Source organism: Anabas testudineus, chromosome 17 (genome assembly GCF_900324465.2).
Source record: "Anabas testudineus chromosome 17, fAnaTes1.2, whole genome shotgun sequence".
Classification (NCBI taxonomy): Eukaryota; Metazoa; Chordata; class Actinopteri; order Anabantiformes; family Anabantidae; genus Anabas; species Anabas testudineus.
Genome location: NC_046626.1, coordinates 21,312,097 through 21,328,820, shown reverse-complemented (window position 1 = coordinate 21,328,820; position 16,724 = coordinate 21,312,097). Strand labels below are relative to the sequence as shown.

The 16,724-nt window shown below is 42.0% G+C and overlaps 1 protein-coding gene across 1 annotated transcript in view; it reads left to right on the top strand.

Moving 5' to 3' along the window:
* The window catches only part of LOC113172098 (contactin-associated protein-like 4), a 75,692-nt gene that overhangs the window by 17,035 nt on the left and 41,933 nt on the right, over positions 1-16,724 (top strand). The window contains exons 2-4 of the mRNA XM_026374927.1: positions 4,386-4,496; positions 10,847-11,040; positions 15,514-15,661. Coding sequence (XP_026230712.1) covers positions 4,386-4,496; positions 10,847-11,040; positions 15,514-15,661 — 453 coding nt within the window. The remainder of the gene's footprint in view (positions 1-4,385; positions 4,497-10,846; positions 11,041-15,513; positions 15,662-16,724) is intronic.

The window sequence follows — 16,724 nt, the reverse complement described above, 5'->3', positions numbered from 1 at the left end:
GCAGTTTTTTACTTTACCTTCTCCTGACCAGGACCAATACAAAACTATCTGTGCTGCAGAGAGTGTGAATATACAAAGAACAGTGTGTAATGGGGGATTGAATCCAGTAGCTGATGCTGATGTAGCAGCGGTGTAACAAAAGTCCAGGTATCTGACTGTGTTTCATTTTCAATGCTTCCTTTTTACACATCCAGGGAGGAGCAGGCGTGAACCTTTTGGCTCAATTAGAAGTTGTGCAGATTAGTATAATGAATCCCGGCGTTTTCTGTTTGAGGACAATTGTTTCTGGAGCAAAAACAACCAGAGCTGGAGCCTCATTATCCTGCTTACTGCTACGTGCTCTGAATGTCTGAATAGGTCAGCTGGGCTCATACTGAGAACCACTGGACTCTGACTCTGTGCCGCTCTGAAGTGCAGGACCTTCTGTTCACTACTGTTTGTCGCGGTGATCGATGGAGCTCGTCAGTATTCAGCCTCCAGCGTGGGCACTTTATGATTCAGCAGTAAAGAAGTGGACGATGCAGGTGAATGAGCCGTTGTCTGACTCACTGTCTCTGTGTTAGTTTACCCAGTCAGTGGAGACTAAACGTGTTGGATTTGACATTAGGAGGTCTCCACCCTCCAGAGATTTGAGGTTTATTTACCTCTGTCAGCCAAATGATAAACTAGACACTGTCTGGATTGGCAGTGGCCAGGGGCTGAGTGATGGCTGTCTGGGGGGATATTTGATTGAAATGAAAAGATAGTTCCCATCACTCAAAAGTGAACATAATGGTTTCCTGCCCTGCTGGCTGAGGTTTGTGTGTCATCTCTTTATTTCATCACCACTGGAAACTGTTAACTGGGATCAGTTAACTAAAGAGTCGTGACCTATTGAACCATCATATCTTCACTCACCCCCCCAGAATGTTTCCTTGACATGTTCGTACAGTTAAGTGCTCTTGTCTTGAAGTAAAAAGTGGACACTTAAAATGTAAATGTCACAGAGACGCTGCTTCCCCTGCTCAGACACAGAGACGGGAGGTGTGTTTGTTTTCCGAGCTGTGCTGCAGAGGAAGCTGCAGTAGTTTAATATTCATGCCGCTCTGTGTCCAGCAGATACTGAGCGTTTAGCTCCATTTTCCTCTGAGCTGTCTGTGTTTGTGCTCCACTGGTCACACCGTCAGGGACGTCCACACCTAAATGCCAAAGCTGTGCTGAGGAAAACCAGCCCTGTGTTTTTAAACTCGTGCATTAGCTCAGCTGGGCTGTGCTGTCACCACACATTATCTCCTCAGGGATTACAGCACTCAGCAGCCGAGAGCCGTCTCTCACTTCACCTCTTCAGACTCCTGTAATTCACCTGCTTTTCACGCTGAGGGCTCCACTACCACACACAGTAACAAGTGTCTGTCAGGCCGAGGCCTGCGGGGATGAAGATTAGCTGCAGAAGAACAAAGAGCTGGAGGCTTTATGATGAGTTTCAAGTAGCTGGACTGTCTTTAGAACAGTGGAATTAAATATGGATGAAGCTCCAAACACTGTTACTAGCAACAGAATTATTAAAGACTGAATGCTTAATGAGCCTGTGGATCAGGATGCTTAATGGTAACTGCTGTGAGAAACTGTCCTAACCTGAGCTCCGACTGGTGATATTAGATCTTTTTATCATCAAAGAGAGTCCAGTGTCAAAGAGGCCAACGTGGAGGCTCTGATGTTGATCTGCAGGTGGACTAAACATTCGTGGACCTCAAAGTTTTCATAACTGAAACTTTGAAATATATATTTAAATAGATTCTTTAAACCTGTTTAACTGACTTTATTTTCATGGGCTACAGCTACAGAGCTGGTTCTGTAGCTGCTCCCCCCAAAAACCGGTTCACAAACTTTCAGTCGCCACGTTACGTCAAGCTACGAACTGCAAATCGTGACATTATTTAAAATGCCATAAGTAAACGATATTATGTCAGTATAATTAAAGCCAGACGTCACAGCTCAGTTAGTGAAGCCATATTAATGATCACAATGGAAACTGATGGCAGTTCAATCTGTCTGAGTGACTTGTTATAGGTTCAATTGTGTCTCTATGATTGAGGCGTTGTTCCTCTTTATACAATGAAATCATCAAGCAGATGAAGTGCTGTTGAGATGAAGCGCAGTAATGTTGACAGAGAAATGGAAGTTAGAGCCTCGTCGATAGAGCTGTGGGCCGCGATCGGGCTGCAGCGTGAATCATAGTAATTGACTTTTGTCTCATCGCTGGAGAACAACATCCATTAACAGGGAGGTTTTAGATGGAGGCAGCATCAGTGGAGTTTACAGTTTGTGGCTCCGGAGGAAAACTATGAATATTTATTGAGTCCATGTTGTCAACAAACATTCATTTCTGCTGTGTCTTTTTACTGTTTAGTGTATTTTGTCTCTGCGGTGCAAGTTTAACAAAATGAAATCGCTGCAGCAACTAAAGAGTAAAGTTTCTGCAGTGATTTATGGGTTCTATTTGTGGTTCTCGAAAGAATGTGACGGAGAACCGACTGAAACAAACTCAGCTCATGTTAATTATTGAGGTATGAGTGATATATGATGGTTTTATTGTAGCCAATCACCCCTAAACAATGATAGTATATGAATGTGTAATGAGGACGGCATTCATCTTCACAACACTACACAACTCCACTGTTCATTTCTCCATTCAGGCACTGCAGCGTTCGTTCATCCCTCTGGACGTTACAACCATCTATCTAATACGCTGCCGTTACAGCAGTAGGACCCGCCTCCACCTGGGGACCATTACACCCGATTAGACTCCATCGTGTTGTAAAATTCACTCAGATCTGTGTCGTTAATGTCCCTTGTAGGCTTTAGAAAATAGCAGCCTTTGCTCTCATGAATGAACTGAACTCTAAACCACCGCGTGGTTCTGAAAAGCTTGATTAATTTGCACATACAGAACTTTCACCTCAGCACACGTGTGAACGCTTAACCTGCAGTTTTTTACTAATTCAGCGTTTTGTCACTCAGGCTGTGTGAGACGTGTGTGATACCCTCAGTGTATTTTTACTCTTCATAATAGTTTTTCCAACTACTTTTATGCTAATAAACCACAGAAAATATTTATGCTTACGCTACGAGAGGAGACGTTTGTGAACCAACCTGTCTTCATGAACTATTCACCGTTCAATGAGAGTCTGCTGTCAAAAGCCAGTTTTTCCTTTATCTGACACTGAACCTGCAGCTCAGCGGTAACACTCCACCTCTCCTTAGCTGCTCGCTGGTGTTTATCGAGGGTAAAAATGTGGCGCTCCTGCGTCTAATGTCTGCCAATCTGCCCTGCTGAACCTCTAAGTGCTACCACTTAGAATAAGTGTTGTGCTGCTTCCATCCAACTCTTTCACTCTGAATAAATGTTGCTGTGAGGTTCTTATATCTCTGGATACAAAAGCTTCTCCAGTATTGAAGGTCTGTCTGAAATCTCTGCAAGACAAGACAAGTAGTTTTTTATTTATTACATAAAAGTCTGCAGCTGCAGAAATGGCTGAAGTACATGCACTACCACTTGAAGGTCGGACTTCTTTAATGGTAAATCCCAGCGTTGCTGTTTTAAACTCTGTGCTTTGACTTTTAATAAATGATTTTCAGTTGATTGACAGAAATAATCTGCAGCTGTTCAGATAATCACTTAAAAATCTCAAGCTTCTCATATTAAACCTTTTAAAAATGTCTGTATTTCCTGCTAATTTCTGCTCTATTCACTAATAAACTGAAGTTTATTTCTATTCTAACTCTAATCATAAGTTGCAGCTCTGCATTTGTTGCTGCAGCTGTGCTTCTGTTTGTCTGTAGGAGTCAGTGGTATTTATTTTCATTCAATGAATAAACCTGTTAAATTAGATATTTGGAGTCCAGACCTGTAGCATGTTGTAGCTGATGAAACTGTCTGTAAGTGTCGGTCGGAGAACCTCCACAGATTTACAGGAACATTTTAAAAGTTAAAGTGTTTACACATCAACAACCTTGTACACAGGTTTCTCACAGCATGAAACTATTGGACTTGACTCATTCTTGAATTATGTAGTTTGCTTCCATCAGTAGTGCAGCAGGAAGACATGTAATAGTCCAGTGGTTTAATTTCCAACTGCATAAAGTTGTGCCACTCCCAACAGAAGCAGAGATGAGGAAATGTATTGAATCTGAATCCAGGATCTACTTATGGAGCCTAAATCCTTTTGCCCTCCTGTGGCAGTAAAAGTAGTTTGTTTAAAGATTCCAGCAGTTTAGTGACTTACAGTAGTAGGAGACAGAACATGAGGAGCTAAATAAAGAGTGAAGAAAGTTTAATGAACCAGGACACGTGTTATCTTAAAGTAACTACATGGACTCTTTTCTGTTCTGTTTTCGGTTGACAGAGGTGTGTGACAGCGCTCTGGTGTCCAATCTGCCGCCATCGTCCTTCACCAGCTCCTCCCAGCTCTCCAGCAGCCACGCACCGGGCTTCGCCAAACTCAACAGGAGAGAAGGTGAGAACACTAACACCATGTTGTTACTGTCAGCGTTTTAGGGCCTGTAACGTTCATACTGCTGGTGGAAAGTTGAGCTTCTTCTTTTAGTCTAACAGAAGTAGAGAAGAAGCAGCAGATCCAAACCTCTGTGGAGAAGAGACTTGGTTTAAGCTCAGAGCACGAAACAAAGCGAACAGGAACATTTCTACAGGACTGAAAGAGACGTAACTCAGCAGCGACTAGTTTAGAGACAAAACAAAAGAGAAGCAGGAATTGTTGCTTTGTCCCGTCTTTATTCTCTGTAGGTGCTGTTTGTATTGGAAGGATAAATAACAGCGTGAAAACCCAGCAGGGAGTCCTGTGCTGGATGCTGATGTGAGGCTTTGACAAAATGAAGATTGTGTTTTGTTGTGCAGCTTTCTGCAGGGAATGGGCTTGAGCACTTTATCCTGACATCAAAGCCCAGAATCATTTGGGAGGGTGAGATGGGTTTAATCTGGATCTGAATCATTTTCCCCACCTGGGAAACTAAAGCAAGCCGAGCTCACAGAACGCTGCTCAGTCCTCCGTCTGTTTGATGGTCCACACGTTAAACACAGCGATACACGCTGCTCTGCTCTTTGTTTGCTGATCTGAGAACTGATAAGACTCTTAGGGAACATCCCAGTTCTTTAATTGATTGTTCTGGATCCTCGCCCTGGAAGTTGTTCTGGTGCTCCATCTTGAAGACCGTCCCAAATCCCCCCCGTCACTGTGAGGATGAAGGACCAAGGATTGAGGAGTGATGTCTGGAGAGAAGTGAGGCTGCACAAGTCTTTTACCGGATCAACACCCCCTTTTCTGGAAACCTGATGGTGATTCGCTGTAGCTGATCGCACCGATCTGAACCCACATCACAACACACTGCAGCTGATAATATGGACACAGAGCAGTGTCAGACGCCCACATTGTCATTTCAGATCTCTGTAGGTCTCAGTGACAACATTTCTTTATCCACCAGAAACTTTAACTTCTGTAATTTCCTGCATTGAATAACGTGTATAAAAGCAAATCAAAGTCATTTAGTTCATCACAAATGAACTGTCAGTATACACTGGGATCTAGCTGGATTTTCACTTTGTCAGCACATGAAACAGTCACTTCACAACTGCTGTAATATTCATATATTCCCCTAATTTAGCTCCAGTATGTCGTCAGCGCATTAGCAAAGCTTGGTCCTCAGCAGCACTCGGAGTGCACGGTCCCAGAGAGTGATCCCAGCTGCTCGCTGAGGAAATTGATGACTAACTCAACGTCCCCACCTCATTTCCATCTCCTCCTCATGCTGCTAACACTGTGCCTCCTCCAGTTGTTCTCAGAGGAGCAGCTTCACTCTCAATTCATTTACAGATTAAGTGAACAAAGATTATCAGAGTCTGGGAATTCCACCTACGCAGCACCTTTACAAGAGATTTATTCAGACAGTCTATAACGTACTGTAACACACATTCACATCCTGCTGTGAGAATGATCACAGTACGTGAACGTGATGCTTTGACCTGTTTGGACACAGTGAATATCTGCCTTTCATTTTGTGGCACTTTTGAAATATTTTGACCCAAGAGGGGTCAAAATATTTCACATGTAGTCTGATATTCTGCATGTAGAATGATCTGACTTAGCAGAGCTGAATTTAATATAAAGGGAAACAACAACAACCTCTTTTACCTGTTTTCTCTGTGAACACTCAGCGTTTGTCTACTTCAGACTTTAACTTCATGACACTGATCACAATGGAGATTAAAAGCTGTGAGTCTGATGACAGTGGAGGATGAAAAGCTCAGATAATCTATTGATTGGAGATGAATGGCCTTTTACCAGAGTTACTTTCTGGTATCAGTCTTTTTCTTTATCTGAACTCTTCCTGTTCATCACATGTTTCTGTTTTAATAGTTAGTTTTACTTTGTCTGTTTTCATATTCTCACTTTCATCATCATCTTTCTCTGAGTCAGTTGGGTGGTGTACTGTCCCCTTTGTGGATGTAATGTGAACACAGCCAGACTCTGTTCAAACACACAGTGGAGTCAGGACACAAAGAGATTAACATGTTTATCATGAATAATCTATGTCTTTATTGTACAGAACGCTTTTCTAATGATCAGTAATCTCATCAAACTAAGAAACTTGAATTAGCAAACACCGTACAGCTTTAGGACAGTACTAATGTTTGCTGATGATAGACCTCTTTTATGTTCCTTTAAAAACAGCTGTTTCAAGCTGCAATAGAAGTATTTTATCAGTTTGATGTTATAAAACCTGCTTTTCCTACAGAAACATGGTCATTATCGTTGTATATTAGCTAAATATATTAGTGACAACACGTCTCACTGGTCTGTTATCACTCATGAACTGTGGGAACTGTCAGATTATAGCAACAAGTTAAGAAAGTTGAATGAATGTTTGGAACTTTAGTTTAATAATCCACTGTTTCCACTGTTTCCACTGTTTCCACTGTTCTGTCCTGTTTTTTTTATCTCGGATCTGTAAAAATAACAGTTCATCAAAGTAAAATAAAGTATTTTGACAGTGTTGAATTCCCCCGTTCTGCAGTGACATTTAGAAAATTGGAAATTGTTCCTGCGTCACCTGCAGAGAACCTGCAGTGTTCTCCAGCCTGCTGCTGCTGTCACAGCTGCACGGAGCCAATTAGCTTCCTGTTGGATTCTGTTTTCGCCTGACATGTGAGCAGGCTGCTGAAATTACCCTCCAGACTTTATATTCTCATGCAAATGACCAAGGCTCATTCTAGATCTGGCACGTAGAACAGCCCGTCTCTGACATGTCTTTCCAGCTGCCTTCGTTTAAGTGGCCTGTGTCTCTGTCCTACTTCCTGTCGTCCTCTCTAATCTTCTGCGTCTCAATTTCCATTCTTAATTTCTGATCTTCTTGATTTCTGTCAGACTGTAGCACCACCTGTCTCTCTGTAATGGAATATTTTACATTAGATCTGATCTGTTGCTACAACTTCACTTTGTTTCAGATAAAAGTGTCTCCTGCCAAATGATCAAATGTGTGAGACACACACCACTAAGCCAAAGAGGATGTGTTTGTTGTTTTTAATACGTGTTTGATCCACTGTGGTTCTGGAATATTAGGAGTTAGATTCAGTGTTGGTGAGTAGTAAAGTACAAGTTTACAATTTGCAGTAGCTTGGTGGTACTTTAACTAAGTTCATACAGTATCTGCACAGCGATTCAAGTAGTACTTCAGTAGTACAAGTACTTTTTAGCTGTAACATGTAGTTAACTAGTTGAATTATCAGCTCACCTGTAAAATGTGTGTTTTATTGTTTCAGAGAAGTGACCTGGCTCAGTAATTGTGATTAGTGCAGTACCTCCACCTGGACTCAGGTCTGATCATGAATGGAGGTGTAATCTTTTTTTTATTAGTTTCATTTCTTTACCAAGTGGTATGAACTTCTTTTTCTAAGTAGTTTAACAGGATTTCTCTCTATGGCGGCTTTGCTTTAGTTGTTTTTCAGTGGAGTCATTGGCAGTTTAGCGTTTTACAGCCCGTGTGTGTTTCGGTGGGTTTTGCATGTAAAGCTCCATGTATAGTAAGAATCCTGTTTAATCTGCACACCTGATGAGATTCTCATGCAGCTCAATAAGCACATACTGTATTTAGGTGATATATTAGGGCTACATATTGGAGGCACCTAGTTTCCTTGTGTCTAAATTTGTGTTTGCATGGACTCTTTTCATACATTGAAGATACTGTGTGTCATGTTTTAACAGTCTTGACGCTGTTCTTGAAGCTTGTGTCACACCATGTACTGTCAGTGTAGGAAATGTTTGCACATCTTTAGTTTGGGTACAGATTAACTACATCAGCAGCAAAGCAGAGGTGGTGTTGAGCTTGAATTGTTGCTGCTCAGTGACCAACAGGTCAGTGTCTGTGACTAACAGGAGCAGCTCACATGTATATTTCTTCCTTCTGCTTTTTATTTCCACTGGGACTCTTCACTTCACTGTGTCCTTGTGCGTTAGACTACAATTATCGTTCCTTCCTGTGTTTGGTTCAGTGGAGAGATGTCAGTCTCCGAGCTCCAGTAACATCAGCCTCTCTCAGTGGGTGTTTGGATCTGGTTCTTCAGAGAGATAAAAAACAGGGAGATCTCTTTAATTTGAAGTGACAGCTGTGACGAAAAGCACTGAGACCATCAGCTCCAAGTCCACCTTAATGATATTAGTCTCAGTCTCAGTCGTTCTGTGAGGATGGACACATTAAAATCTTTGCAACGCTTCATGGACTTTGAGTCGTTCTCTCTGATCCTTTTTCCTCTGCAGCATAATCTACATGAGTAAAGGTCAGAGTGTCTACTCTTTTCTATTCTGCTGTCACTGGGCACGTCACTTAGTCAAGTGCTTATTAGCTTTGGCCTTTAGCTCTTTAAAGTTCAGCAGCCACCAGACCGACACTGATTCCGTTTTCTCCATGCATCATCCAGAAGCATTTTTGAGTGTTAACAAAAGCTGTTTCAGCTGTTTCAACCTTTTGAACTTATGTACCATGCACGGTAGGAATGTACTTTATGCTGGAATGTAACCATAGAAAACCAGCATTCGTTCAACATTTGCAGCTAATTGAGGTTTTCACACAGAGCTTGCTCTTTTCTTCAAAGTGGCACTTTGAAGAAACGGCTACAGAAAAACTGTACAGACTCTGTAAAGGAAGGAAATGATATTGTCCACACGAAGAGGGTTAAGGTCACATCACACACGTTTACTGCCTGTGTTCATATGTCGTGTTCATGTTGTACTTATGTACATATGAACTTTCAATGACTCTGGCAAAGAAATCCTGTAATTAACATTTTAGAGTCGTCAGTAGGAATGGCCCTCGACCAAACTGCTGTGTGGACTGAAACGTCTACAGACTGTCTGTACAGCTACCAAGCAGGCAGCAGTAACACTGATGATGTACTAGACTATATGAAAGACGAGAAAGAAGGTTGTGACGATGTCTCTGAAGTCCACAGATTATAACTGGTCATAATATACGATTGATGAAATCTGATCCTGGTGTTTGGTTCGTACTGTACTAGACTTTATTAAGTAGACAGTGAGACTTAAAGGTGTCTCAGACGTGTTGTGTTCCACATACAGCAGCAGGTGGAAAAAAGAAAACAGGATTGTCTTTCTGAAACATGTTTGTTCTGTGTCGGGCTTCCTGGCTCTGGCTTTGTGTGTTTGTGTGTGTGCTCAGTGGGACAGTGGTCAGCAGCTTCCTCCTTCAGAATCCATCCATCTGGTCTTTGAGCCTGACAAAGCGTTTTCCTACACACACACACACACACACACACACACACACATATATATAGTATATATACTGTAGTGCTGCACTGGATGTATGAATACGTGCCCTTTGTGCAGTGTTATGCAGATTTCCTCAAAGCCCCCTGTTGATGTTATTTTGCACCAGAAAGGTTACGAAGCTCCAGAAACAGAGCAGCTTTCACTCTAATCAATTAGCTGCAGGTGAAGTAAACACATAAAGCCGTGTATCTGTGATATTTAACACGAGAAGAGTTAGAAATATGTTGATTTTATTTATATATAAAGACAAACTAACACAGAGACTAACCAAACGGACTGAGACAGTCTAAAGAAGCCGGTGATGTCGTTTCTGTTTTACTGGGGAAGAACCTGCTCTGATGCAGGAGCTGAGAACATTGAACTGGGATTGTTCTCAGTTCTCTAACAGCCCAAAAACAATGAAGAAGCTCTTCTGGGCCTGAAACATCCAACAACAGCAAATGACACAGTCAGTTTCACGTTGTGGTAGGACTGTTGTATTCTTAGCTCGATGTTCCAGCTGTTTCCATTTAACACCAGCTCGTTGTTGTTAATGTGAAAGTTCACATCGTTGTGTATTCATCAGACCGTTATCACTCTTTACTTTCTTTGTATTCAGTTATCGAGCGTTTTCTTTTATTTGTCACTCAGTTTATATCAGAATGATGTTCTCAGTCCTGTTTTCTTGTCTCTCACAATAATAGGAAAAATTAAAATGAAATTAAATCTGTGGGAAGATGATTTGTTTTGGTGTTTAGGTCTAGAAATGCTTCAGTTCTTCTGTTCCCACTGTGTGAACATTTGTTCAATAAAATGTGAAAACACGAGTGTCACTGTGATTTAAAAGTGTGATTTATTTCCCATTATGACTTCTCTATGGATTTAAAAAGGTTTTCTGTGGTTCAGTCAGTTTCTTCCTGTGGAAAACTGTGATTTTATAAAAGTTCAAACACTGTGATTCATTTTCTTTTTTATTTGAAATCCCACTGGTGCAAACGTGATGAATGTGTTTTCTCCACGTGACTGTGTAGGAGCTGGAGGTTGGTCTCCCCTCACCTCAGACAGGTATCAGTGGTTGGAGGTTGACCTGGGCGTGAGGACCAAGATCGCCGCTGTCGCTACGCAGGGCCGCTACGGCAGCTCTGATTGGCTGACGTCCTACCTGCTGATGTTCAGCGACACGGGACACAACTGGAAACAGTACAGACAGGAGGACAGTATCGGGGTGAGTGGGGTCATTTATCATTCTGTGTTTACGTCCCTTTGTTTCCTGGACACATTTGTCTCCTTCGCTCGTGTATCGACTCACTTCAGGCTCACTTCATTGTTTCTGTAATAACTGTATAATAATGTCTATGAAGTGAGGTAATGTCCAGCAGGCCGTGTGTGTGCTGCACAGATAAACTTCATTTATAATGGATGAACTCCTCGCAGCAGATCTGCTGAATGTGCAGACGTGTTGCCAAACATTTAAACTGCTGATGACAGAGGCACAATGACAGGTTGTCACCTTTAATTATTTCTTACATCACTGAATCAAGGTTAATTTAATTTCACCTTTTTGACGTAATCACTGGTTTGAGGGTTGTAGTACAAAAACACACATGAATGTAGTAATTACTGCTGGATCAGTACCCGGACTAAAAACTGCACCACGAAGACAATAGAGCTCCACAAAAACACGGTTAAATGAACAGGACAGTGGTGGTCGTTTCTTACTCTGTCAGCTCTCGGTGATTTTAACAGAGCAACGTTTGGATCTTCATCAGCACCACTGAGGAACGTCTCCCTAATTTGTCCACATCTCTAGTTTGAGGGGTTCCACTTTCTCTTCCATTCATTTAGATGATTTTAGTAGAGTCATAATTTCCAACACTGGACCGTTAGGTGACGATACCTCAGCTGGTCTCTGTGGAGCGCTTTAATCTTCTGGATGATGCTCTCTGTGTAGAGACACACTGCCCAGGTGGTGTGTTTTTGTTTTTAACCTTTGTGCCTCTAGTGCAACACATTTGGCTAAAGAGCAGCGTTTGGTGCCGGCCCGTGGTGAAGACTAATTTGAGAGGAGTTTTAATTTACACAGATTCTGCTGAGGTCGTTTCCTCATGTGGAGAAAATCCAGTAAATCTCAGCACTGAGGATTTTCCCTACGAGCACACAGAATGGCTTCTCCAAGCTTAAGCTTAAACATGTTGATCTGACGCTCTACGTGAACTGTGCACAATCCCTGTCACATTTCAAAGTGTTTGTGAACTTCAGCCCAGCTCAGAGGAGAAAGTTGACGGCGGAGCTGGTGGATCAGCCACAACACATTTTACTGCCGGGCTGCTGCTTTTAGTGAAGCTGGCTGACGGCCAGAAGAGGCTGTTTCTTCTTGTCCTCTTCATCTCTCTGTCTGTCCGCTTGTTTTCTCTCTTTTCCCTGAAGCCTGTGGCTGCTTGGAAATATAGCAATCCATCTTTCCTTTATTGTGTCTCTACTCTTGATCTGTTTGTTTCCTCTCGCCGGGGGGGCTGAGGATGAACACAAGTGGTGCTCTTTTTGTTCAACTTTCCGTGTTCTCCTTAAAAGTTTTTTCTTTTCCAATTCCTTCTCCAATTATCATTTGACCTTCTCATTTGTCCCTCCGTCCTTTCTCCTGAATACTCTTCACTGTATTTCTCTTCTTCCTGTTTCTATTTCCACAGTTCAAATCGTTCAAAAAGGAGAATAGATTTACAGACACAGCTCTTCATACTGTTAACGTAGCACAAGATCATCATACCAGACTGAATATACACAGATACTCTGCCTATGTTACGCTTTATGTTTTTTAGATTTTCTGTAATTTGCTCTTATTTCTTATCAACTGTTTGTTGTATTATATTGTATAAATGACGTTTACTACATGTTTGCTCACTGCATTAGAGGAACAGTGCAGAGGTTATTTCACAGAGATTTTACCCTTCCAGTCAAACATAAGGTCTCTGTTCATCATACGAGGAGATCCGACTCCACTCTCCAATGATTACAGAGGAATTAATAAGTTAATTATGTGTCTACGCTTTTATTCAGCAGTGAGTGAGTCAGTTAACCTGCATGTCAACTTCAAGGGAGGGATGTAATTAGGATTGATGGCCAGATGGGAGAGATGGAAAGAGATGAAAAGGCATTTAGCCCAGAGTCAGAATGAAACAGATCATCTCTTCACTGCTCCAAATAACTCCACAAAGATTTGAGTATGAAACCGGTGAATGGGCAGAATCCCCACAACGGAAACATTTAAAAAGCTAAAACTCCTGTAAGATTTAATCTACTTCATTCAGAAAATCTGTTTCTAGTAGAAAAATGTTCATAATGGTCACGTAGAAATGAACATGTTTTTAAAAGAAGAGCAGATTTTATAACAAATTTATTATAATTTAAATTGAAATCATACATGTTATGTTTGCTAATCTGATTTATTAATTTAAAAGGAACTGATCATAAGAAATCACTTTTACAAAGCTGGAGTCTTGTATCTTTGTCCTGAATTTATTTGATCTTATTTGATTAAAAACACGATAATTCCTGCTATTTTAAATCTCCATTAGTTAAAACCTGATTCAACAAAGGGAAACATCTGAGTTGGATGAAAATTAAGAGTTGAATATTATAAAAAGTAGAATTTTCTGATGAGCAACAGGAGCTGACGGTGCTGATTTTTTAATGATGAGTTTATTTTAGGCCTGAAGATAAAATTACATCCAGATGATTAAACGTAAACAGACTGGTATCCAATAGCAACAAGAGATCAAAGTGCAGCAACAGAATGAGCCAATTGAATCCATTGGAACCAAGATCAAAGGCACAGAATCTGTGATGTCATAGATCCAGTTCACAAACACTGGATGAGGGATCAGGTTTTCAGTCTGGTTCAGAACATTTCACTGTGACACAGGTGAAAGAAACCAAAGACAGAAGAGAAGAAGAAACGTCAAGAGAAACAAGAGACAAAATGAAAAACAACTTCAGGGAGATGGTAAAGCCAGTAAACCTTCATCTTAGCACCCTGGAAAACGAGATGAGGCGTCATCTCAGGGACGGAGAGGTAAAGCTCAGCCAGAGTGAAAGTCAGGGGAGAGTGGTCTTGGAAATCAGCGAGGAATCGCTGAGTAGTTTACTGGGACAACTTCAGGTAAAGAACGAGGACAAGTGGAGCCGTGAAAAAGCACGAATGCAGCAAGAGATATGTCTCCTGAAATCTCTGCTGGAGGAGGCTTACAACAAGCAGAGGTCGTGTATCAGCGATCTCAAGTACCAGCTTAGAAAGATCAGGATCCAGAAAGCTCACAATCCTGAGCAGGAAGGCGATAACACCAAGGATCTGCAGCTCCAGTTAGAGGTCATGCAGGCAGAGAAAGAGGCCCTCGAAAAGGAAGTGGAGGCAGTGAAACTGGAGGTCAGTGCTGAGAAGCAGCTGCGGCAAGTGGCTGAAAAGCATCCTGAAGCATCAGCCGACGGCCTGAAGGTGCAGCTGTTTGAAGCCCGTACACAGGCAGAGGAGTTGGAGAAGGCTCTTCAGAGTGAGCGGACTCAAACTGAGAAGCTGCAGAAGAGGCTGTGCGAGACCGAGGAAGCTCTTCAGAAACAGGAGAAGGAGGTCAAGAGGTCTACAGAAAGGGCCCAGGCTTCCCAAGAGGAGACCAGGAAAGTCACAGCTGCCCTCAAAGACACACAAGACAAGCTGGAGGCTGAGCGCCTTGAGAAAAATACACTGATGGCTGAGCTGAAGGGGGCAGAAGATGAAATGACAAGAGTGCGTCTCCAGTGGCAGAAGGAGAAAAACACCCTCCTGCAGGAAACTGAGGAGACCAGACTTAGACTCGTGGCTCAACTTGAAAGTGATCGTGCAGAGTGGCAGGAGGCCAGGTCATCTCTCCTTCAGGCCACAGAGGACGTCAAAGACACGCTGGCGAGGAAGGAGCAGGAGTGGGAGACGAAGGAGAGCTCTCTGAGGGCGCGAGTGGAGGAACTGGAGCGGAAAATTGCTAAAAAGAAAAAGAAATGGTACCGAAGAATCCTCCGCTTCGTGGCTCCAGGTTCCTCTGCTCAGCAGTAGGAACTGAGCTCCCACTCGTACTTGTGTCCTTGTGAGGATTCATCTTTACTCCAAACAGCTTTTCATAAATGTTTGAGGTTAAGACTTTTACAGCAGAACAGTGAGGAGCAGACTCTCCTCACTTTGTGGTGTAATACTAAAACGACTCTTCACAAGGACTCAAGTACCAACGCGCCCAGCCGTCCGTGGAAAGGGGATCTCTCTCTGAATTGCCTTTCCCGAGGTCTCTTCCCATGTTCCTTAATGCGTCCTGTTCAGAGGTTCGTGGGGAGTTTTTCCTCGTCTTCTTAGAGAGTTTGGGCTGGACACAGGCTGCACACTTCACAGACAATCTCTGTTAAAGGCAGATTTGTTTGTGGGGTGTTGCACACTAATTTAATTGGGCATTTAAAATTCAATAAAAACTAATAAACAATAATAATAATAATTTGTTGGTTTTATATGTTGTAACTTTTATTTTCTCCTTTTTTCATTTTCTCCTAATTTTAACTTACTTCTCGTTGATTTCTTAAAAAACAGAGTGATGACTTTAAACTGCTGCTGCTGCTTTAACAGTTATTGTTTAACTTAAATGTCTTTGTGATATTTACAGTATTTCCGTTGTGTTTGTGTTTTCAGGCGTTTCCAGGAAACACTAATGCAGACAGCGTGGTTCAGTACAAACTGCAACAGCCAGTGATCGCTCGCTTCCTCCGCCTCATCCCTCTGGACTGGAACCCCAACGGGAGGATCGGACTCCGACTGGAGACCTATGGATGTCCTTATAGTGAGTTGCAGTTTTTATCCAGTTGGATGACATGTACCTGTTCATACAGACTCGCTCCTCCATGGCTGCATTCAACAAGCTAACTCAGTAAACAACAAGACAACAACACTTTGACTGAGGCCCAGCAGCCACGAACTGGTTGGAACTTAACATGCTGACCTGCTCCAGTCTTTATAATATAATGTGATGAACTGTGTTGAATCTTCCCTCAGGTTTGTCCACTGAAGGCTGAATGACTGTAGTTTAGAAAAGTATGAGTCGAAGGAACTCTCTGTAAATGTAAATGTGATGAATCTGTAGTGAGACACAGATGGTAATAAGGATATGAAGCCATTTTAAAGCTCTCAATGTTCCCAGTATTTTTCTTTTTTAACACAAACACTGTGTTCCCTGTTTCCTTTTGAATTCCTCAGATTACATATTGGCTGTATCAGCCTTGGCATCGTCACAATGAACAAACATCACAAACACAGAAGCGTATTGTCTGGTTTATTCACACCATGTTTTTCCAAGCCACACAACAGCTTTTCTTATCAGTGCTGACTGCATCACAGTAAAAATAAATCCTCAGATGTTTTCCTATTTGAGCGAGGAATTGCTTTAAAAAACAACAGATATCCAACTTATCACAGCTCTTCTCACCAGACCCATAAAAACATGTTGTGGCTTCATTTTCTCGGTGCTGTTTTATCTCTGGGAGTTAACGATGAGCACAACTTTAGCCAAATTCCATCTTTTTTTATTCTGCTTCCCACCCAGTAAAAGGTGAAATAGTCTGCACAGTTTGTCCTTTAAGACCACCTTCTGTCACTCTGAGACGTGCATTATAACGGGCGGCTCTGTCAAAACGCTGCGTCGTCACATGAAAACGTTCTGAACATCCCGAGCATCAATGTTGTTCCTTTATTTTCTCTATTTATCTAAAAGACTGGGGGAGAAATAAAAGGATTTTGAGTTTGAACTTGTTTTAGAACTATTCATGCTGCTTTCACACTGCACATTACTATATTTCTGTCTGGTCCCCTTCCTTCTCCCCTTGTGTGGCCTTCCCTTTGATTAACCT